General features: G+C 44.6%; 2 protein-coding genes across 9 annotated transcripts in view; both read left to right on the top strand.

Annotated features, from left to right (window-relative positions):
* LOC139051035 (b(0,+)-type amino acid transporter 1-like) overlaps nucleotides 1-10476 on the top strand; it is a 228778-nt gene extending 218302 nt beyond the window's left edge. For all 6 annotated transcript variants that reach the window (XM_070528062.1, XM_070528064.1, XM_070528065.1 and 3 more), the window contains 4 exons: nucleotides 1936-2193; nucleotides 5187-5312; nucleotides 7871-7967; nucleotides 9327-10476. In XM_070528062.1, the coding sequence (XP_070384163.1) occupies nucleotides 1936-2193; nucleotides 5187-5312; nucleotides 7871-7967; nucleotides 9327-10110 (1265 nt within the window). In that variant the 3' untranslated portion in view covers nucleotides 10111-10476. The remainder of the gene's footprint in view (nucleotides 1-1935; nucleotides 2194-5186; nucleotides 5313-7870; nucleotides 7968-9326) is intronic.
* Nucleotides 10477-13158: 2682 nt separating this feature from the next.
* The window catches only part of LOC139050541 (b(0,+)-type amino acid transporter 1-like), a 29231-nt gene continuing 18814 nt past the window's right edge, over nucleotides 13159-23575 (top strand). Inside the window, exons 1-3 of one of the 3 annotated variants that reach the window (XM_070527055.1) lie at nucleotides 13159-13376; nucleotides 19472-19546; nucleotides 21044-21145. In XM_070527055.1, coding sequence (XP_070383156.1) covers nucleotides 13361-13376; nucleotides 19472-19546; nucleotides 21044-21145 — 193 coding nt within the window. In that variant the 5' untranslated portion in view covers nucleotides 13159-13360. Of the gene's footprint in view, nucleotides 13377-14171; nucleotides 14262-18575; nucleotides 18708-19471; nucleotides 19547-21043; nucleotides 21146-23575 lie in introns of those variants that run through there. The other 2 variants (XM_070527056.1, XM_070527054.1) reach the window with 2 other exon arrangements.

The following is a 23575-nucleotide window of genomic DNA, read 5'->3' as shown; positions in this document are numbered from 1 at the left end:
CGACGCAATGCCTTGGTGTTCCAGTATTGTTTGAGCTACAATGCATAAAAAGTCGTCTTGTTAAAAACGTAAGTGGAAAAACGCGAAATTTCCACAGCACGTTTGAGTGTGCTTCTCAAAACGGATGCTGATTTTAAAATTCGTTCCAAGCGGATGTACCTAATGTAATCACTGCCCTCAATTCGTGCATGTGCCATAGTTGCTCTAAGATATTTAGTTGGAAAAGTAATTAGTGAACGTTTGTTAATTAGTCAATAAATGATTTTGATTTTCTCTACATTTGATCGATACCTGTTCGAGTACCCAAGTTCAATAAGCAGAATTGTGCTAAAGCCATATGCGATTCTTAAAAATTTTGTTAACGCCAAAGTACGCGGCAAATTCAGACAAGAATTTCTGCGTATGTGAGACACAGAATAAATTCCATGCAGCAGCAGATACGTTTTAAACCATTTCTTAATGCGTAAGCATTCTTCGGCCAGTAATCAAGCAAAATCGTTGAACACGCGAAAATGCACAAAAATGCCTAATGTGAGAAGTTAGAACATTAGTCGTCATAGTACTGTAGATATACATTATTGCTAACGTTATGAGTGATAAGGAACAATTGAAACCTCTGAAAAATTGATCAGCGAGAATATTCATATGATCAGGTTTACGGCATACCCTTAGGTATAGATATCGTTCCATACAAAATGCACAGGGAAGGATATAGTAGCCAACTGAAATTTCGGCAGGCCAACATGAAATTTGGGGTCATCTGGGCCAAAAAAATTGGGGGTAGGGACAACTTAAATTTTGGCGTGGGCCAACTTGAAATTTAGTTCATCCAAACTGAGAGTTGATGAGTTCGTGTGGTTCCACTTAACCTATAGACTGCTTTAAAAACTTGCCGCGCGAATGGCCGCTCGAGGCACTTTACGCGAATTCGCAGGAGTCTTTCACCCTCAGAGAGAGAGAAAGAAACGTTTATTATACGAAACAGTGTCCCGAGCGAGGTCGGGAAAAGGCTTTTATGTAGCATGTATTGCGCAACAGAAAGCTGTATCGGGAGTTTTTAATGTTGTCCTACAATTTTCCAATTTTACGCTTTTCATCTGATCATAATATTTGAGAACGTGGATAATTAATTAAGACAAATTCTGCAATTAGGCGCAATGCAATAATTAATCAGGGTATGTCCGAGCGACGTCAAACAACATTACCTTGGTTCTGTCCGCCTACATGGCATTTGCATATATTTAAATCTTAGTGCAATATAGTTGGGACACCCTGTATATCACATAACATAATTACTTATATGCTGAACACTACACTACATAATTCGAAGTTATGCAAACCATAGAAGGATTAGCTGACTGATACACCTATACAAAGCATTTGCCACTTTATCATCAAAGAATAGTTTTCACTTCTTGGCCATTCTGTTGTAGGTGAGTATTGTGGGAAAACTCGAGTGATAGCACGTAAGTGCAATTGGTAGAGGTACAAGCTAGTAAGCAAGCAAACAAGATGGCGGCCTCCACAACAACACAATGCTGCTGTCCCAGTAAGTTCAGAGGTGAAGGAATTGCTGAAGTATACATTCTTTAGAATGTTCTTAAACCGCAGTATCATTTAAATAGTTGCCTTAATTCTCGCAACATGCAAAAAGAGTGGTGTTTCAGGTATACAGGATCTCAATTCGTCTTTCGTTTTTGTGAGAGCTACCAGGTTCGGCCTTCATTCTTCATATTCACAAAGATATTTTACAGGTGGTCTCACTAGCTGTAGTTTTCCCGCCAAAACTGTACGTGTCAGCTGTCGCTTATTTGCACTTAATTTTTTTTTTACATTTGCCATTTGACTGCTAGACTTACCCGCCAGCATGAAATACTGCAAAGGTAACGAGGTTTCATGAGTCTCACCACGTAGTGTACCCCTTTCATTCGACAGACGGCCTCTGCTACGCCGAACTGGGTACGATGCTACCATCCGCTGGAGGCCCGCATGAATACCTCAGAGTGGGCTTGCAGTTCATGGGACGAACGGGGGACTTCCTTTCGTTCCTTTGTGCCTGGAGCTTTCTTGTGGTGGACCCAATCGCCGTTACCATACAGGGACTAACGTTCACAGCGTACGCCCTCAGTTTGCCCTATGGCAACTGCGCACCACCTCGCGCTGTGACGATTCTGGTAACGGTGGTTATTGTTGGTAAGTTGCTCAAGACGGAAAGTAATCCTAGCCCGTTTGTGTTACACAAATATAGGGCGTTCCTTTCTTGCTAAATCTCTCGGGATGATTGTCGTTAATCCTGTGGTGAAGCCACCACCTGGGCACTGTAGTGAACTAGTGTGCCCAAGGCGAAAAATTTGGTTTTATGGTTCAAGCATTTATGAATTTATTAACTAAAACACTGCCAAAACACAATTAAAATTGTAAAAGAATAGCATAAATTAAAGAAACAACGCGTTACGCTCTAGTCAAACGAAAAAGAAGAAGGCCTAATACTTCGAAATGCAACTATGGGTGTTGCTGGTCTCAGGTCATTGACCCTTTGATTGTCTCTGTGATGTTTTCAGTGCAGTTGGACTAGAAGGGGTTCCGTTCGTACATGCACCTACGCTTTTGGAATCAAAATACTTTCAATTTTTCGCTGACATACACCAGCAAGAAGTGATAACCGATTAGCGCCTAAACTCGGCCAGAGGTCCGCCACGAGCATCGTTTCATCTGGATCAGCCAGCATACCCATCGATAGGTGTCGCTAAAGAAAGATCATGCTCAAGTATGATGAATGCTATGACCATCGCGCACTCATTCCCCTTCACAAAAGCGCGCCAAAGGCAGGGAACATGCGAGGACGTGCCTGGTTAGCCCTGACCCACGACCGTACGTACACTAAGCGTTTGGACGAGGACACGTGATGTATAAAAAGCAAACAGTGGAAAGTGTGTCTGCTCTTCACGTGTCAAACAGCTCGAGCGCCACCGCAGACCGCCCCCCCCCCCCCCCCCCCTCGGAAAGCAGTCAACGAACTCAGCACGACAACTAGTGGCGATAAACGTGGATTCCGCCACTGCCGTAACTAGGCATCCCGATAGGCCCAGTATGGCAATTACCTGACTGGGCTTACCAACATTGACCTCCAGCTGCGGATAGCGAGTGACGAATGGCGGCGATGGAAACTGGTGGGATTCAGGGATGCAGAATGCGTGTCCAGGTTAGAAGCAATGGAGAGGAAGCCAGCTATGAATCAATATCAAAGAGGAAAAAAAAACTGAATATGACAGGAAAGGTTCGATGGCAGCTGATAATTTAGAGGCTTTTGGCACTTTCGTTCGAAGCCAGGTCAGGGTGTCTGAGAACGCGTAGTTACAGAGAGGAATTTTCGTATGAATGTTACTCGTGGATAGCAAACAAAATGGTGCAGAGACCATTCAGGACATGCTGCTTGATTGGCAGAGTATCAATGGCAGAAATAAATGCGGAAGCAGTAATGAATACTGTGGCGCTATTTTGAAAAAACAGCAGGGGAGACGTAAATGAAACTGCTGAGCAGACTAGCAAAACAAAGAACGGCTGGAACCTTGGTGACACAAAGAAAAAAAAATAACACGCAGTAAGCAAACTGTCTGCAGTGATGGAGCTCACATCATAAGGACATCTAGAGATGTAAATCGGACTGTAAACTTTTAACAAGGATCTTGGAGGCATGTGTTTCCACCTCGTTTCCAGGGCTAGGCCCACTGCCCGACACACTGCCCCATTCCAGCTTACTAAATTTTTGTGTGCACGTCTCTTCATGGCCAATTCAGTCTTGGGGTAGCAGGGAGAAAAACCGTGGACATTAAGGCTTGGAAGTAACTTAAACACCCGCATACTCAACGTGGCTGCATTTGAGTTTAGCACTGTGTGTTGCCGCACTTTGCTAGAGGCACTGTAAAACTTGGATGTCGGACTTGCCGGGTTCCGTTGGCAATGTAGAAAAAGATACCTTTATATTACCCGTACAACATGCAACCAATAAACTACTGGTTGATGTGGTTCCAGCCGCTACATAACACTTTGATGCGAAAAGCCAAGAAGCCGGCGTCTGTAGCAGTGAAACGGTACCTAAAATCCCATTGGCTGCGACGCTACGTGAGCGAGAGCCCGCCACGTCTCAAGCGCGCCTCGACGGAGCAGAGCGCGTGAAGCTGGGCAACTTCTGTCGAAGACTGTTGTTGTTGTTGTTGTTGTTGTTGTTGTTGTTGTTGTTGTTGTTGTTGTTGTTGGCAAAGTTGTTCTGTCGAACAACTGTGCCAGGTGCTGCGTGAGGGCAGAGGGCATCACCGCGATGCCACGTCACCCTCGCTCTCGTATTCACAAGACCACGCGCGGTCCCCATCTCTCTCTCTCTCTCTCTCACTCTCGTTGGCCTTAGCTGCTGGAGGCGCATGCCGGCCTTGGTGGCAGCTGCTGGTTCCTGGGTCGCTCGTCTCTCGGGACGCTTGTGGCTTGAGGCGTTGAAACCGCAAGCCGCCGCTGCTGCCATTTGTTGCCTCGGCCTGCACCTACCGATGTGGTACATAAATCGCAGGGCAAAACTCGACGTAGCGTTCGGTGTCGTTTAGTTGGACATTCATGCTTGCGAATTCACAACTTACAAGAAGTGCTTATGGTGTCCTGGGATTTCGTTTTTTTTTAATCGATACACGTGCCAATACCTAGTGTACAATATACGGAGGTGTCAATATAGTCCGCGCTTATGTACTGGCTATAGAAACATCATCGAGGTGTTTTCTTGTGTTGCTGCTGACGGCTGCTCCTTTAAATGCGTTTGCAGTGCCTTTGGGTGTAATTAGGGAAATGTTAAACATTTATCAACAGCCGATATTAAATCGTGAAAGAAGAAGAGGTATTTGAAGAGCAGTGGTAGGATTTCTGTGTAATGCATGCATTATTGTGCGCAAGGCGTTCGCCAACATAAGACCCCGTATGGTCCAAAGGAACTAATGTACTTTGCATACGCACGCCCTAAGCACTGCTTCTCAGTATAAATGAAAGCATTGCTGCCTCTCACCAAAAAAAATTGGCATTTATGTCTGCATTAAGCCTACTTTATGCAAGGAAACATATTCCATATGCATATGATCATATATATTGGATATTTGGTCCCCAGTTATTTGTCTCAAATGACATGTGTTTAATATGCGCCGTTTCAGAGCTTGCAGCGGTGGTTAATACATTTTCACTACAAATATCCATGAAAGTTCAGAACGTTCTGTTTATGGTGAAACTTGGAGTCCTCTTCGCTATCATCGCTACTGGTGTGGTATGGTGCATTAAAGGTCAGTTTTTTCTTCTGCTGTCCGTTTGCGTGGCATTGTTTGAATGGGAACAAAAAAGTGGAATCCGAATAGAGAAAGACCTACATTGTGCCCCGAGTAAATATACGACAAAGTAGCATCGGATGAAATATTGCAATGATGTTCGTCACTTGGCGTTGAGAAAGTAGATTGGATCTCTTTTGGAAGCAGTTGTTTTGACCACTTGGTTTATTGGCAAGTGCTCCACGGCTGCTAAAGTTACGATATGCAACAGCCAAATCACTAACTTCTAGATTTCAGCCTGTTCACGTTTGTGAGTGATTGGTAAATATAAGTAGGTTAAGGGCAACGCTAGACTTTACCCAACCAAGGGAACAGGCTGGCTTCAGGAAGGGATACTAGACATTGGATCACATCCATGCCATTATTCAGGTAATCCGGAAATCCGCAGAGTACACTCAGCTTATCTATATGGCTTTCATAGATTGCGAAATGCATTTGATTCAGTAGAGCTACCAGCAGACATAGAGGCATTGCGTAATCAAGGAGTACAGACAGGTTACATAAATATCCCTAAAAATATCAACAGAGATTCACGGCTACCTTAATTCTACACTAGAAAAATAGGAAGACACCTATAAAGAAAGGGGTGATACAAGGAGATGAAATCTCTCCAATGCAATTCACTGCGTGCTTGGAAGCAGTATTCAAGCTAATAAACAAGGATTAGGAGTAAGGATCTGCGGTCAATATCTCAGCAACCTTCGGTTTGCCGATGGTATTGTTCTATTCAACAACACTACAGACGAGTTGCCACAGATTATTGAGGACCTTAACAGAGAGAGAGTGTAAGAGTGGGGCTGAAGATTAATATGCAGAAGAAAAAGATAATGATGAATAGCGGGGCAGGGGAACAAGAGTTCTGGATCGCCAGTCAGCCTCCAGAGTCCGTGAAGGAGTACGTTTGCCTAGGCCAATTATTCACAGAAAACCCTGATCATGAGAAGGAAATTCATAGAATAAACGTGAGTTGAACTGCATACGGCAGACGTTGTCAGCTCCTGACGGCAAGCTTACTATTATCATTTAAAGGAAGGTGTATAGTCAGTGCATTTCACCGGTGCTGACATATGGGCCAGAGACTAGGAGACTGACCAAGAAGCTCGAAAACAAGGACCGCGCAGAGAGCGATGTAACGAAGAATGTTGGGGATAACGTTAAGAGACAGAAAGAGAAGGGTTTGTATCTGGGAGCAAAGGGGTATAGCCTATATTAAATTTGACCTTAAAAGAAAAAAAAATGGAGCTGGGCAGGTCATTTAAGGCGCAGGTTAGATAACCGTGGGACCATTAGGGTTCCAGAATGAGTACCAAGAGAAGGGAAACGCAGTCGAGGATTGCGGAAGACTAAGTGGGGCGATAAAATTAGGAAATTTGCGGGCGCTAGTTGGAATAAGTTGGCGCAGGACAGGGGTAATTGGAGATCGCAACGAGAGGCCTTTGTCCTGCCGTCGACACAAAACAGGCTGCTGCTTCTGATGATGAATAGATTACAAGGAGGGCTACCCGCACCATTTGAAGACGACATGTCTCTGGCCACTCTGTAAACCGAAGTAACCACACATACAACGCACATAGTTATTGAGGCAAGAAAGTGGTCTGCGAAATATGCCTGCAATTATTACGCGCATTTGCCATATATAGCATTTCTTCGAGAAGGAAATAATATTAGGAATGACTACATCCATTGAAAAAAAAAGCGTTGACGTTCTTCGGATCTTGTCCCCGAATAAGAATCATCGCCTCTCTAGCGTGCGCTTCCCTTAATTAACAAGCTCTCCGCTCGTTACTTTCCTGTAAAGAACTGTACGTCACAGTCATACGGCAATAAACGAGAGGAAAGGGGGTTAACCGAGGGGTCCGATATTTAGTAGTCATATCATAAGAAACCCACAGACACTGACACCAAGGACGACATAGGGGAAATTAGTTGTGCCTAATAAATGAAATAAAGAAACGATAAGATTGTGGAAATGAAAGTGGATCAAAAACAGCTTGCCGCAGGTGGGGAACGATCCCACAACCTTCGCATTACGCGTGTGGTGCTCAATCGGTAGAGCGTGGGACGTGTAGTGCGAAGGTTGTGGGCTCGTTCCCCACCTGCAGCAAGTTGTTTTTGCTCCACTTTCATTTCTATTAATTTATCGTTTCTTTATTTCATTTATTAGGCACCAGTAATTTGCCCTATGTCGTCCTTGGTGTCAGTGTTTGTTGGCTTCTTATAATATGACTCGCACAGCAAGCCGTTCAGCACCTGATCTGAAGAGCGGAAAGACGCAGAAGGTAGACGTCGAATATTATCTGGGGACAGCATACACTGTGCAAGCCTCAAAGGCTGCAAAAGTTTTTTGGAGTGCGTGCCATGAGGGAACTGGCGCAATTTGGGTATTCCACTTTGTAAGCACATCGTTCGAACCTATCCATTCTCCCGCATTATGCCGTGGATTGTGACTTGCTGGATTTAACGACAGAATGTTAATTGGTGTGACGCGATAATTTCTTTTGTTCTTCCTGTTTCAGCTCCGTACCTTCTCCGAAAGTTCACATTCGCCACAAACGCCTCACCCGGGAGTGTTCTCCAAGCCTTCATCGTCGCCATGTACACGGGTTCCGGAAGGTAAAGAATCGTTCTCGAGTCTTTCCTAGTTCCCTATGTTGGCGCTATGAATTGCCTGGGAATACGTTGCCATGAAATGAGTGAAAATTGTAGCTTTGCTTGATACAGGAAACGTGTGGCTGCCTGCACACGTACGGCCTGTACGCACTGCGGCGCACTACGGTAGACACTATGGTGTACCGGGCGAAGAATCAGCGTTTCACGCAACACCGTCACTTTCCGTCCTAGCGCTCAGAATAAAATTACAGATTCACTAAAGAATTGGGCTATAAGTGCGTTCGGCATAGTTAGTGCACCCCCAATGCTGGTGCATTGGCGGCATCTGCTAGGCTTAACTGAAACCGCTATTTGCCTCTTGAGGATGTCGCGATAGGCCAGTCAGACTCTAAAAAAAAAAAACAGCTGACGTGAATAATAATGACGAAACGTAGCTGATATTTCCTCCTCAGGATCTTGCTGGACTAAGCGATAAGCGTTTGTACCATTCCCTTCTGTATACGTAATTTTTTTGTCACGAAAGTGCGAAGCATCGAGGACGAATGCAGTTTGAAGCGGGTAATCTGCGCTACTGCGAACATGGCTACGTTGTTAGCAATATATTTAATTGTTTCAGCTGGAATACAAGCCCAACAGCCCTACTGCACATCGCAGGACTCGAACTGTTGGACATCCGACATCACCGCGAACGACTAAAATTACTTTACTTATAATATCCTAATAAATTACAACTAGAGGAAGGCATATTAGTTGAGCCCCTTACCTACCAGCCTACGCGTTCCTATCATTCTAAAGAAGTCGGCGCATTATTGTGTAGAACAAATGTATTTAAATACTAACTTCTTCCCCGCACCATTGTTCCGTTGAACAATGGTCTGCCTGGAAATGTGGTCAGTTCCGAAACGGTGAACTTGTTTCTACAAGCCCTGAGTGAACAATAGGGCACACATGTAATTTGTTTCGAGTAGAGCGTTTTGTTTCTGTACTTGATTTTACGGTGTTGTGGATTCTGGTCGAGACTCGTTGTTTGCTTCTTCTGTTGCAACGTACTTTTTCTTTCTTTTTATGATTTATGTACGCCGCTCCTGCCTAAGGCTTGTAACACGGGCCGGCAGTATTTGCTAAATAAATAAATAAAAATGGCGGCAACCAAGGGTGCGATTCAATAACGGTTCGCAAAACGAACAGTTTGATTTCGGAAACGCTATAAGATCGAAAGTCTGCCGCTGTAGTAGGTGACATATAAACTGCACAAGCGTACTGGGATTAATGTATCATGTGCCGCAGTAATGTGTCACCCAATAACACGCAGCCAAGACACTGTGATGTCTTCAAGCGAACTTCTCTTTCTGCACGCGACAGTTCCATGATCAGCTGCATGGCAGAAGAGATGTCCAAGCCTTCCCGGACAATACCGAGATCTCTCCTGGGCGGCATCTTCGTGGTCACCGCTTTACAGATACTAACGAATGCAGCTTACTTCGTCGTCCTGGACCACAAGTCGTTCACCTCATCGACGGCGACTGCCGTGACCTTCGGCCGCGTAACCTGGGGACAAGCGGGCGAATGGCTGGTTCCGATCGCCGTCTGCGTCTGCACCTTCGGGACAATGAGCGCCTCTTCTTTCAGCAGCAGCCGGCTAATCATGGCCGCTGCGCGCAAGGGACACCTACCTGCGCTGTTCTCCCTCATCACTGCCCGCTCGTCCCTCCCAGTTATAGCGATTGCGTTTAAAACGTGCGCAGCCGTAGCGTTCAGTGTCATTGTATCCGTCGGTTTGTTGGCCAAGTGCGCTATTGTAATTGCGTCGGCTATCAACATACTCGTCATGTTCTCGCTGCTCAGACTTCGAGTGACGATGAAGGAACACGTGAGGCCCATAAGGGCGCCCACCCTTCTGGTGATCATCTACATACCGATCCTGTTGTCCATGGCCCTGACTCCGTTTACAGGCGGTACTGGAACCCAACTGATCCTACCGACGCTCGCGTTCATTTTGCTTGGTTTTCCCGCCTACGCACTGGTAAAATTTTCACACAAGTCTCGCCTCGGAGAGGCATGTTACAAATTCCTGCAAAAATGTGTTCTCTGTGTACCGTGCGCCGAGGCACTCAAGCAAAATCAGAATATTCCGGGCGAGATATAACAGAGAAGCTGAAATATTTTGCATTTCCTGTAGCACGGCAACATGCCAGACTACCTTCTACACTATGTGTTGGAGAGAACCTTGCAATGAAATCTGTCAAAGGCCATTTACGCCTGTAATTTCGCGAAATACACAAAAAATGTATTCTTTGTTACCAAACATTCAATATTAACTGAAAGTCGCCAGCGGAATACGATAAAATACCTTATTTCCTTGGTTTACGTTGATTCCTTTGTTTGAAAATAAAAGTGTCGGCAGCTATTTTATCGCCGATTTCTCCGCAAACAATACAATGCTATTTGAGTAAACAATCATATTATGTGCTGCTAAGGGACCATTACTGAATTAAAACAGTTCGATTGCCTATATGCGGACCGCTCATTCATTATAAAGACAAACTGCAAAAGAATAGTATATGTCCCGCAGTTTACGGGATTGTACATGTCTCAATAATGTTCTGATTTTAAGGCATAAGCCTTTGGTGGCTCATGAGTGCCCGTGCGAAGTTTGTGGTGGACGCAGGAAAGCGGTGATCATCGGTGAGGGGAACACAGAGAGGAGGCGCCACCGGCGAGGGGAGCAAGGCGAGGAGGTGCCATGCCAGTAGCGCCGTACGAGTGGGCGTGGGGGGGGGGGGGCGTGCACGCACATCGGTGACAAACTTTCCAGCCATGTGGCTGTGATTCCATCCCATGCTCGCGGCCATGGCGGCATCCATTCGCCGAACAGTTTAGACAACAGCAAAAGAGGCAGTCATAGATAAGCTTTCGCCTATCTCAGTTTAGCTCCAGCAAAGTGCCCATGGGTTTTTCTTTCTGTTCCTACCTAATGTAGCTCTTGTTGACGTGTGCGGCAACACACCAGAAATTTTTTTTCTGTGTTTTGGTGTCGAGTACAAAGTTTCTAGCTAAATGTATTCCACCAACACTGAATGACAGACGGTAAGCGTGATTCGTTGATATACAGAAAGAACGTAGGACGAGGAATACGTAGTTTGGCATGTGACTCGCTGTCACAGGAGACTTGTGCAAGATCTCCGGCTACAGTGGTTCCTGCTCAGATGTACAGACTTAGCCACTGCTAGCGGGAACACGGGTGCCACTAGCAGCAGTCCACGCAGCCGACTGCCTACGCCTCGGCGAAATCTCCCGGCGCAGGCACAATCGAAGCGATAGGCGAGCACCAGGCGGGTCGGCTGCTGCGGTTCCTCCCCTTCACTGCACGCGCGTTGCTATCGTAGTTCGCGAGCACTGGCTGCTTTGAGTACTATTGCGATAGCAATTGTGTGGACAGTACACGAGTCTTCTTGCCGTCGCCGTCGCCGTGATGTTTCATATAAAGTACAAGGGCGATAATACGGTCGCCGCGTGTCGTGTGCTGTATGTGCGAGTGAAAGCACGTAAGGGAAGCCGGGGATCGCGGCTCAGTCTCGTTCACGCGAAAGCAGAAAGCGGAGAGCGCTGTATTCATTCGCACGCAAAGCCAGGGGTTGGCGGCAGGGGGTGCGGGCGGGCGCGCAGCGTCGTGCTCCGACAGCAAGTGCGTATTTCGCCACCGGGCGCAAGGGCAACAAAGTGGAGGAAAGTGGGGAGACAACTCGGGAGGGAGGGGGAGGGGGCGGATTCGACTTTACCAACGAGTGCGTACTTTGCACGGCCGCGCGTGGTTATTTTGGATGAGTGGATATTTTAGTTCAGTGCGACTTTGCGTGACTCGGCACCAGACGTGTCCTCGTTTAGGCTGACGTTGGTGCTGATGCTGGACGAAGTTCGCTGTCTTCACGGAGTACCAAGTGCGCCGCCGGCAGTGTGTATTTCGACGAATCCAGTGCCGAGTTCAAAGAGGTCTCCGAACTCCCGGAGAGTAATGGCTCGAGAGTACCGCCCCTGTAAGACGACGCATCCAGCCTGTGTCCTTTGAGGCCACAATGCGATTAACGCTGGGTTGCACTGCTCTCAACGACAACCGTGCCATAATCCAGCACGGCAGGAAACGGTGAACTATTCCAGAAGCGAACAACGCAGTTTGTGTGTTTCAGGAGGATGACAGCGACTAGTGTCTAATACTTGGGCGCATAAACGTCGGGAATAGTCACGCAACGTTCGGCCCCAGACATTTGAGCCATTGCGCAGGCACTTGCCACAAGGAAATTAAATGACCCAAGGACGCGGCAGTCATTTATGAAGGGTCTCAGAGAACAGGACCACTTCAAAAGTCGAAATCGTTACAATTGCTCCAGTCTGTCTTTCAGTATTTGCAATAAACCCACTGACGTTGGGAAGGGCTGATGCGCTCTAGCTGTTCTTCATTGTCGGCGAAATCTCGCCCGCGGCGGCCGCAGTTCGACAGGGGCGAAATGTAGGGAAACGCTCACTTCCGTGCATTGGGGTCATGGTGGAGATCCTCTGTTGGTCCCAATCAATCGTCCCACCTCCCCCATCCCCTCTTAGGCATGCCTCATAATAAATCATGGTTTCGGCACGTAAAACCACGTAATTCAATTCAAATCTTTGTTTGAAATTGCGGGTTTCATCTTCGGTGGCCCGGGTACTCCTCGCGTTCATTCTTCAATCTACGAAACCAACCATTTCATGTGCGTAAATCTGGTTAGACACTAATCTTCGCCAGCCCAGTCGGCGACTGCATCGAATAAATTCCGCACCCCGCAGCAACGACTTGTGTCGACCGCTAAATTCGGAGCAGCGATAGCGCGGTGGAGCACGTTCACCCACGAGACTTAAAACGACCAACCAGGCGTGACGAGTGGCGCGTTTTTCGCAAGGCAATTTATATTTCCACGGCGCTGAGAGTAAGTGAATCACACGTGTGGGGGAAAAAAGAAGGGACGAAAATAAAAGAAGCGCGCTGCCGTAAGTTTGGCGCTTGATGTCAATAAATACGTCTGACATTCGCTCTGGGCTGACCATTTGATGTATCGCTCGCGCGTATTGATCACATACACTTAACGAGAGTACCGTAGCTTTCTTTCGTTTTTGCAGTTCGAAACGAACGAATGCACTGCCAAATAATTTCGGCTGCTACCGGTATTCTTTCGTGTAGGTCCTCGTTCGCCAATGCAGATATGTCTCGGAATTGGCGTCACTGCCTGGAGCGCGTAATTAGCCGCTCGGCGAACTAGTCCTGGACGTGATTCCATCCTCCTAGTAGAGCTATAAAGGTTCATTTTGCTTAACTACGCTGTCACATGCCGACGAAGTACCCATGGTAAGGAAAGGACCCATCACTGAACATGGGAAAACGAAATGGTGAGTGCTCAACCCAGAAGGCTGGCACGCGGATTGTTCATCCTCCGCGAAATACGTGACAAGAAGCTCCTAGCCTGTTTCGTAGACGCGGCACAGTACCCGACCAGGAAGGCTTTCGTTGCCACAACGATCAATAAGCAAGGTCAAGTCACAAACGCTCTCACAGTCAAGACCCACAAGTCGGAGATAGCAGAACAGGTCGCCATTGCACCCATTGCATTTCGATGGGGGCGAAAGGTGAAAACACCTGTTTAGTTAGATTTAGGTGCACGCTAAAGAACCCCAGGTGGTCGAAATTTCCGAAGCCCTCCACTACGGCTTGCCTCATAATCAGAAAGTAGTTTTGGCACGGAAAACCCCTTCATTAAATTTTTTAATCTTAGGTGTTCTAAACTAACCAATGATCCCATAACCTTGGACAGGTTTCACAAGACAAAAAAGTGAATTAAATTTTAAGCTGCAAACAGCCACATTTTTTTTTCTCGTTCAACTTCCCGATCTGTTACGAACTAACCTTCGCAAATTTTGGTCTTCTGTTTAACCTCACGATGCGTCACCCACTTCATTCAATAATAATGATGACGTCATCAGTGATCCATCAGTAATATCAGATGCTTTGAACAAGTATTTTCAATCTGTATTTGTACCCAACAAGAACGTCATTCTGTTTCTCACAGATATAGCTTGTTCTCAAGTATTCAGTCACATTGACATAAACAATGAAGGCATCATTAACCTGATATTAAACTTGGCTATCAAGAAATGCACCGTTCCGGATGGGATACGCAATGCATCCTTGGTTCGCTATTCCTGGTCGTCATCGAGATACCTACGGTCATATTCGACAAATATTTATCATTTGCCACTTTTCCTTCCTTGATGGAAGTAAGCTAAAGTGCTTCTTCTTTATTAACCCGGTGATAAGTAGACTTTGTCGAACTAGAGACCGATTTCATTAAAAACACAGTCATGCAAAATCTTATTACATATCATTAATGAACACAGGGCTTTTTCTGGAATCATACAATCGGTTATCTATGACACAACACGCATTTAGGCGCTGTTTTGGTAGGACAACGCAATTAGTTGAGTTTAAGCATGACGTTTTCTTTAACCTTGATGTTGGCAACCAACGCCATATATATAGATTTCTCTAAAGCCTTAGACACGGTATTACATTCTAAACTACTTCTGAACTTGACGTTTTTCAAATCACATCAAATCAAATCAGACTTTATTTCAAATACATTTGTTGACAGATTTATTTACTAAATAATCCTAAACTGGTTAACTGGATTTCAAGTTTTCTTTCACTTCGCTCCCAGTTTTTCTCTTATAGCTCGAGCGATTCTACTGCTACTAATGTGACATCGGGAATTTCCCAAGGCTCCATTCTTGGGCCACTGATGTTTTTAATCTACATGAATGATTTGTCTCTTAACATCTCTTCAAACATTTGTCTTTATGCCGATAATTGGGTTTTGTATGAAGTGGTTAACTGTTGTAGGGATCATTACCGCCACCCGGAGTCACTTGCTAGGTTTTTCACTTGGTGCAACACATGGCAACTGAACATTAGCTTTGATAAAACCGTTCTTATGTCCTCTTGTGAAAAATCTTCTCCTTCGCTTTTTCATTACGCCTGCAATAACCGCGCTGTGTGTAGGGTATCTGCGTATAAGTATTTCGGCGTCGCTTATGCGCATAACATGTCATGGTCTAATCACATTGACTACATTTGTGACAAAGCAATAAAAAAAAGTCTTTACTTACGTCCTGCACTAACCAGCCCTCCAAAAATATTATGCTACTAACATATAAATTGGTAATCCGTCCTGTTGTTGATTAGGTATCCGTCGTTTGGAACCCTTATAAGCAGTGTGCGATTAACAGACCAGAAGACAAAAAAAGCACAAGACGAATCACAAACCATTTTCTGTGACCTGACTGTCAGGCACTGCCAGTCAAGGCCTGCTATATGTACTTTGTTTTCCTTATGCACAATAAACATTGTATTGTATTATTATTGTATTATTATAAGTTGTTCAGAAAAAAACTGTAAGAGTGATATGTCACCGTTATGATCGTGACATTTTCACTGTCTTCTGCACTTTGTTCCTGGAATTTAACTTCGCTCTATTCACGTCGCGACATAACATCATTACATTTCTTGCACAGCATCATCAATTCTTCCTTTAGACTTTCAAAAACAGATATATGCCAACATTGTGACATAGTCATCGACCCGACATCACAAATTAAACTTCATGTCTTACTTCTCACCGACTAATATGTTCAAATTAGGCTTTTCCTATGGCTCCATAGAAGGCTGCAATTGCTTACTTGAATTCATTCGCTCATGCCCATCCCGGAGTTTTTACCTAGCATCCAAGATATATGATATTTTGTTGCGTGTAATATTCCCCTCTGTTAAACCACTCCTCCTATAGCGCTTATTGCACAGCATTATGTACACATAAATACATAAATAAATAAATAAATAAATAAATAAATAAATAAATAAATAAATAACTTTCCCCGCTGCTAAACAGCTAAATGTAACTTTCGCTAACGCACGCGTTCCCGCTTTCGGCAATATATAATGTTTACATCAGAAACTACAACAGCTCTTTGGCACTGGAAGTCTGGCTTCTGCCCAAAATTTCGATTCGACTACGCCCAAGCAAATCCGCAATACCGTTGTTTTAATATCGGAACCTGATGTTCTCTTGCATGCTCAATAATGCAGTGACCAGTTTGCCCGAAGTACGACTTCCCACACGAAAGTGGAAGTTCGCGGACAACACCACACAGTGCGTTTTGCCAACGCCGGAGCTTTTTTTTTTCTTTCTTTCTTTTTTGGAGTGACCATCCGCTTATTCACCGTCAGTTGCATTTATGTGTGTGTACATAATGCAGCGCAATAAGCGCTATAGGAGGAGTGGTTTAACAGAGGGGAATATTACACACAACAAAATATCATATATCTTGGATGCTAGGTAAAAACTCCGGGATGGGCATGAGCGAATGAATTCAAGTAAGCAATTGCAGCCTTCTATGGAGCCATAGAAAAATCCTAATTTAAACATATTAGTCGGTGAGAAGTAAGACATGAAGTTTAATTTGTGTTGTCGGGTCGATGACTCTGTCACAATGTTGGCATATATCTGTTTGTGAAAGTCTAACGGAAGAATTGATGGAACTAAGGCTTCTCGTGGTGGAAAAGAAAACCTTTCCTGAGTACTTTGATCCCACTCGCGAAACAAGTTCTGCTCATTCTTTTTACCTATTAGTATTCTGTACATTCCTCCTGATGTCCTTCTCTTTCCCTTTAAAACATACCGGGGACAAGTGTCCGCGGCTCGCCTGCTCGTTGTTCCAGGTGAATGCGGTCACGTGTGAAATCACGCAAGTAAAGGGAAACCGTGTAAGTCGAACTACGCACAGATACGTGCGTAGTTCGTGGCTTAGGCTTTTTAGGCCTAAGGCTTTTAGCCTTAGCCCCGAAGATCGTTTCAGCATGTGGTGAAGACTACTCTGCCGCATTAGGGTTACAGAGCGCTCACGATGCGGATGCGAAGGCAGCGCTACTGTGGAGTACAAGGCGTGCAAAACAGGCTCTTGAAATATACGCAAATGACCAAGGTAAGATAATTACCCAATGGAAGCGTGTGCACACGAGTATGTGAAGCAAACATGGGCCACCGCGCGAGTACGGCCCATTGCTGGCGATCACGACGGAAAACAGAAAAAAAAAACACTGAAATTATGGAAATCACACGACAAAACCCGATAAATAGGAGGAGAAATTACTTATTATGCCTAATGAATTGTACACAAATAAAGTGTAGGGAAATGAAAGTCGACGAAAAGATAGGTTGTGAGAGGCGGGAGCCGAATCCACATCTTCCGCATTTGGGTTTGGCTCTTTATCGAATATCTACGCTACCGCGACGGCGATCCGCCCATCCAATGTTTCGGGTAATTGCGTATGTGTGCAAGCTTCCCCCTGCAAGTTTAGCCGGTGTCGTTGATGTTCAAGGCGGCGGTCATCGAACAGCATTGAAACGAGAAAACCGTTGCTGATGATGGTTTGGTACCCTCGAGAGGTGTCACATGTGTACTCTCAGGAAGTCAGTGGTGATATACGTCGTGTTTTGGCGGTTCCTGGCAATGGCAACCGTCCTCATCGATAATTTGCACCGAGGAAGACCTGAGCAGTTCGTGCAGCTTCGCCTTGCGTACTCTCATGAAGACGGATACTTGTTTTGCACGTGTTTGATCGCACTTCCACACTGCACCCTGAAACCCCAAAAGCAACACTCTGTTCAGTTCTCGTATAACGCTCACTCATGTGTCTCATGCCTAGAAGCATAAAAATTTCAGGAGGAGGGCCGTGGATGGCAACCTCTTCTTCAAGCACGCGCATTGTGAACTCCAGGAGAGAACGCGATAGATGATCTCGAGTACGATGTAACGCCTGGCCTTATAGGGGATGTCAGGGTTCTAACGGGTTCTACCGAACTTTCAGTTGCGCGACACTGTGTGCATTTTTCAAACACGGAAGCCTTGCGCACTAAGCTAAATATTTGTTTTCGAGCCAGTGCGGTAGCTAGTTTTCAAGTGCGTTCGACTTCGATGAACTACACACGAAAATCGAGCACCAGATATAACTTCGAGAATATTCAAACAGAGATATTTGCTCTTTGTGGAGTTTCTCTGCTCCGAAACCGTTGTTTTTTGGCGGAGAGCATTTTATGCACTTGAGTGTACGAGCAGTGAACATCGCTTGGTTTAGGGGCTTCATGCATGTTAGCCAGCTGTATCTCTGTGAAGTTTAACCCTCGAGCATGCAAAACTCGATCCCACACACGCACGTACACGCATAGTTGACCCACATAGTATACATATATATGTCTGTCGCGAGGAGTTTGATACGTTCGCTGGTTTCGAGTAATTGCATAGCGCAGGTGGAATTGAGACGGATTGGGGATAAAAAGAACGCTGTATTACTGCTTGTACATTGCGGAGCATTTTATGGTTTAGCCTTGGACGCAGCTGGCACACAGTGTCACGAACCGTGAGCACAAAGGCAAGCTCTCTTTGTGCAGTTGGAAGCTCAAAAATCCTGTGGGAATTTCGCCAGCTGCTGGAATTTTTTTCGTCGACGTCATCGAGCTCTGCGAGAGACGTGTCACAGAATATAAGTGCGTGCAAAGCGCACCTCTTAGTGAAGCTGTAAGCATAAACTCCAGTGTATTAGATGGTCACTTGCCAATGACATGTCACCCAACAAAAGAGTCCCATCACTGAACATGGAAGAGCGGAATGGTGAGTGTTTTTTAAGGTGAAGCTTCCTTTGCCTTTTCCACAACTGTTCGGGTACTGACTGTTTGCACCTGCCTGCTGGCTACTACTAGCTGCTCTTTTGCATGATTGGCTCGCACATGACATAGTGCAAGCAATGACCGTATATAGTGCAAACCGAGTTGACCCCAAGTAGCAGGTGATCTGCCTAAGCGGACACGTGAACTACTCAGAAACACGCCTTCGCCTCCATGCCATCGTCGTCATTCCTCTGACCTTGCTCCATCGCCTTCACGCAAGCGATGATTGATTTGTTGTTATGGGATCATCATCCCTACGTCATCATTTATTCGTCACTGTGTTGTCCTATCATCGTCATTTTCTGTCGTTATCATTCTATTGTCATCACGCCATTATCGTCATTTAGTCATCATTATTACGACGGGGTCACTCCATGGCCGTCAGACTATCGTAGAGCGTTGTTACAGCATCGCAGCCGCCCGAGGCCGCCGCCCCATGAGTTTCTATTCTGTGAGTTCCTCTCATCTCAGTGCCCTAAATCTGTCTCAACGGACAGCTCTATCTGTCCTCTTCATATGTTGAGCTGTCACAAAGGAAATGCTTCATCTCTTCTACACCACATCTGTGACAATTTGCAACTTTCGGTCACTCCAATTAGGAGTGAGTAAGCGTTGGGGAAAGACACTCCTGGTTGCAGGCGTCATAGTGACTTCTTTATTTTTTAGTTAGGTTACTCTGATTCTTTTTTTCCCTTGTGTATATCGCAGAATCTACGCACGGGCGCTTGAGAAGAGACATGGGCCTCTTCAGTGCAGTTGCGGTCGTTGTCGGCAGCTGCATAGGTAAGAATAACGCAAAATAATATTCCAGTATGTACATTCACTGTACGACAGCGTTTGATTCATATACGTAAGATTATACTCACGCGTGCCATCAGTGTGGCACGGAAACATGTGCGGCAAATTCTTACACATGCTTGCACAGTACGAATGAGCTCGTATAACAACATTAGGAATTATGTAGCGGGTGGTTACTTTCCTCTTTACATTCTTTTTTTTTCATATTTTCGTGCTCTTGTGGTGAAGGTACAAGCTTACGCTATACAAGTCTACAAGCGTTATGAAACGATCAGGCATTGTGCTGGACGAATCTTTATACAGCATTGAACGGTACGAATATTGGCATGTGCTCTGTAACACAAGGTACGGTAAGTTATTAGCAGTTACAGCACATGGGTGGCCCTAAATGTTTGTTATCCGCCGATTTTTGATTTAATGACACACTCATAGGTACTTATACGTGGGCCATAACTATGGCCTAAATAGAATTTGTAGGGTAGACATAAGCTGAATGCCGTGCTACATGACCCGCATTACTTGTTAACTTTCTTGTGTGATGTTTCTGAAAGTCACGCAAACACGACCAGCACGTCTAAGAGCGACGGATGCGTGATGGACCGGGAACGGAATATCAGGCGTTCTTTGTTGGTGATGTCGGGCATACTAAAATTTGCAAGTGCAGCTTGATGCCTGATTTTTACGTACGTGGCACATTTCGCCATTTCTTTAGTGCTTTCGGGTCGTCTACAGAGAGAGCGTGCTGACTGACTCATGCGTATTATTTTCCAGTCATGAGTTTCAGTTTCGCGTCAAACACCGAGTCTTCGTAAAATATGAGCGGATAATGGTTGGGTACATGTTCCTGAATATTTCTGACGTTCACACGCAAGCTACGTTTATGATAAAGTAGGCGAAGTGCGTGGCAGCACAGGCTCAATGCATCTGTTTGTGTCGTTTCATCAGTGATCTTCGTGCCGCTTCGTTACTCATTTGCATTCGCTACACAGCAAGACTTCAGACTAATGTGAAATCCGGAATTACAATGAAATTGTTTGCAGGACACTTATTTTCCTCCCAACATTCATGTGTCAAATAACTTTCTCTCGTGTTTTGGTGTCGTGTGCACAAAGAACGCGCTGCATTCTGACTAATTTCGTGCTATATTTTAGGACGTAAATCGAAATTTATGTACATCTGCCAATACGTTCACGCAATTGATTTAGTATTTACAAAGCGAGAGCATTTCGACATTTCAAGGGCTTAAATGCACATGAAAATTTGGAATCCTGTAAAGGGAAAACTTTGGACCGTATTTTCTCAATATGATGATTTTAAAGTTGCCGTCAGCTTCTAATTACTTTTTATAAACATCATGTAATAAAAAAATATATATTTGTGCACGCACACTCCTGCAATTTATGTGCCCGATCAGTGAAGTAGGTGTCTTTTTCTACCTTGAAAAAAAGTTGTTTTTGGTCATTTTGATTGCGATCATTGCAGGTTCTGGAATTTTCATAACACCTGGTATTGTTTACGAGGACTCTGGGTCGGTGGGCGTGGACCTTTTGATATGGGTCGCAGCTGGAGTGGCATCTCTCATTCGTAAGTATCGAAAATCCTTGACCAGTTCGCAATGTTGGTCTTGAACAGCTCTACAGCTTCGCACTACAGAAAGACAACGCTTGGCTGTTTGATGAGACCGATGTCGTCTGAGGGACGTGATATGCCACGTGATGTTATTCAGCGGAAGCATACATTAAATGTCCTCTGTGGAGGATAGCGCAATTCTGCAACAGTTTCTTATGCGCACATCACTTACGCGGCACATAGCACATCTTTTACCTTGTTATCAACGAATCACTAATTATTGAAGAAGTGAAGTCCATGGTCAAGTAAGTGTTATTCATTTAGCAGAAATCTGAATCTCATGCGTCAGTTTTGAGAAATCGTCCCCAAAGTTACTTGCGAAGTTGGTAGTGTTCTGCCACACTTAGTAGTTTGGAGGAATAAATCACTCATAAGTGCAGATAACACTTTTCACACACTGCAATCTCGCTTCCAACCATTTCTATTTGTTTAGAGCAAGTTTTCGGCACAATACGTCTCACCAACAATGTCGACACTCTAACAATTAGCAGCGAAATAATACTGCGACGCAATGTGCGGTCACCACTGAAAAGCGTCACATATAAGGCGTCTGCAGCTGGGCTCCTGTCGCGCTTTCCTCTGGACACGTTGCGCCATCTGGCGAAGCCGCCGCAAAATCCGCGTGCGATGCGTATGTGAATATACAGGGTGTTTTATTTTATCGTTAACAAAATCTTCAACGACACCCGTAATACGTGGAAGAATTCTTCTGCTTGTGCTAGATTACTCTTAGAGTCGCATATTGCATGCACAAAAATGGAAGTGAATAGGTGACTATTGAGAATAGCTTGCTGGTTAACTATGCAACTAATTACTTTACGCCACAATGCAAGTTACGAATTGCAGCCGCTGACATTTAAAGTAATTTTCCTTTGGAATGAATTGTGAAGAGGACACTACTTTCCGGATTTGCGTTTGCAATGTTTGCGATGAAATGCATTGGTGTTCCAGTACCTTTTGAGCTTCAATGCATAAAAAGTCATTTTGTTAAAAACGTAAGTAGAAAAAGGTAACCTTTTCACAGCACGTTCGCGCTCGTTTCTCAATATGGGTGCTGATATGAAAATTCGTTCCAAGTGCATGTAACTAATGTAATCACTGCCTTCAATTCGTGCATATGCCATAGCTGTGCTAGGATATGTAGTCGAAAAGTTAATTAGTGAAAGTCTGTTCATTAGCCAATAATTAAATTTGGTCCCCCGTGTATTTAAGTCATACTTGTTCGAATATTCCAGCTCGATAAGCAGAATTGCGCTAAAGCCACATGCGATTCCTAAAAATTTCGTTAACATTAAAGTACGCGGTAAATTCAGACAAGATTTTCGGCGTATGTAAGACGCATATTAAATACCATCCAGCAGCAGATAAGCTTTAAAGCAATCCTTAATGGGTAAGCAATTTTTGGCCAGTACTCCAGCAAAATCGTCGATCACGCGAAAATGCACAAAAATGCCTAATTTGCGAAGTTAGGACATTTAGTCGTTATAATGGTGTAAATGTAAATGATTGGTAGCATCATGAGTGATAAGAAGCAATTAAAACCCCCAAAAAATTGATCAGAGAGAATATCCTTATGATCAGGTTTATGCATACCCTTCGGCATACATAGGGCTCCATAGAAAATGCATGGGGAAGAACGTAGTAGGGGTTAGCCAACTGAAATTTGGGCGGGCCCACTTGAAATTTGGGGTCAATTGCGCAAAAAGAAATTGGGGTTAGGGGCCACTTAATATTTGGCGTGGGCCAACTTAAACTTTACTTCATCAAAACTGAGAGTTGGGTGAGTTGGTATGGTTCCATCTTAACTAAAACTCCTTGAGAAAATTGCCACGCGAGTGGCCGTTCGAGGCACTTTGCGTGTATTCGTGCAAGTCTTTAGTTTCGAATAACGCTTTTATGTAGCACGTATTGAGTAGCAGAAAGTTTTATCGGGAGCTTTTCATGTTGCCCTATAATTTTCTCATTTACGTTTTTAATCTAACTACAATATTTGAAAACGTGGTTAATTAATTAAGACAATATGTAATTAGGCGGAATGCAAAATTTTATCGTGGCATCTCCGATCGACGGCAAACAACATTACCTTGGTTTTGTCCATCTACGTGGCATTTGTATATATTTAAATGTTTGTGCATTATAATTGGGACACCCAGTATATCACATGTCATAATGAAATATGTGCTGAACACTATACTATATAAATCGAAATTGCACAAACTATAGAAGGATTCACAGACTGATACACCTATACAAAGCATTTCTCACTTTCTCTTCAGAGAATAGTTTGCACTTCTTGCCCTTTCTTTTGTAGGGGAGTATGGCGGGAAAGCTCAAGTGATAGCACATAAGGGCAGTTAGTAGAGGTCCAAGCAAGTAAGCAAGCAA

The sequence above is a fragment of the Dermacentor albipictus genome, chromosome 10, assembly GCF_038994185.2.
Source record: "Dermacentor albipictus isolate Rhodes 1998 colony chromosome 10, USDA_Dalb.pri_finalv2, whole genome shotgun sequence".
Taxonomy (NCBI): domain Eukaryota; kingdom Metazoa; phylum Arthropoda; class Arachnida; order Ixodida; family Ixodidae; genus Dermacentor; species Dermacentor albipictus.
Note: the sequence above shows the minus strand (reverse complement) of the source record. Positions and strands in the feature narration are given on the sequence as shown.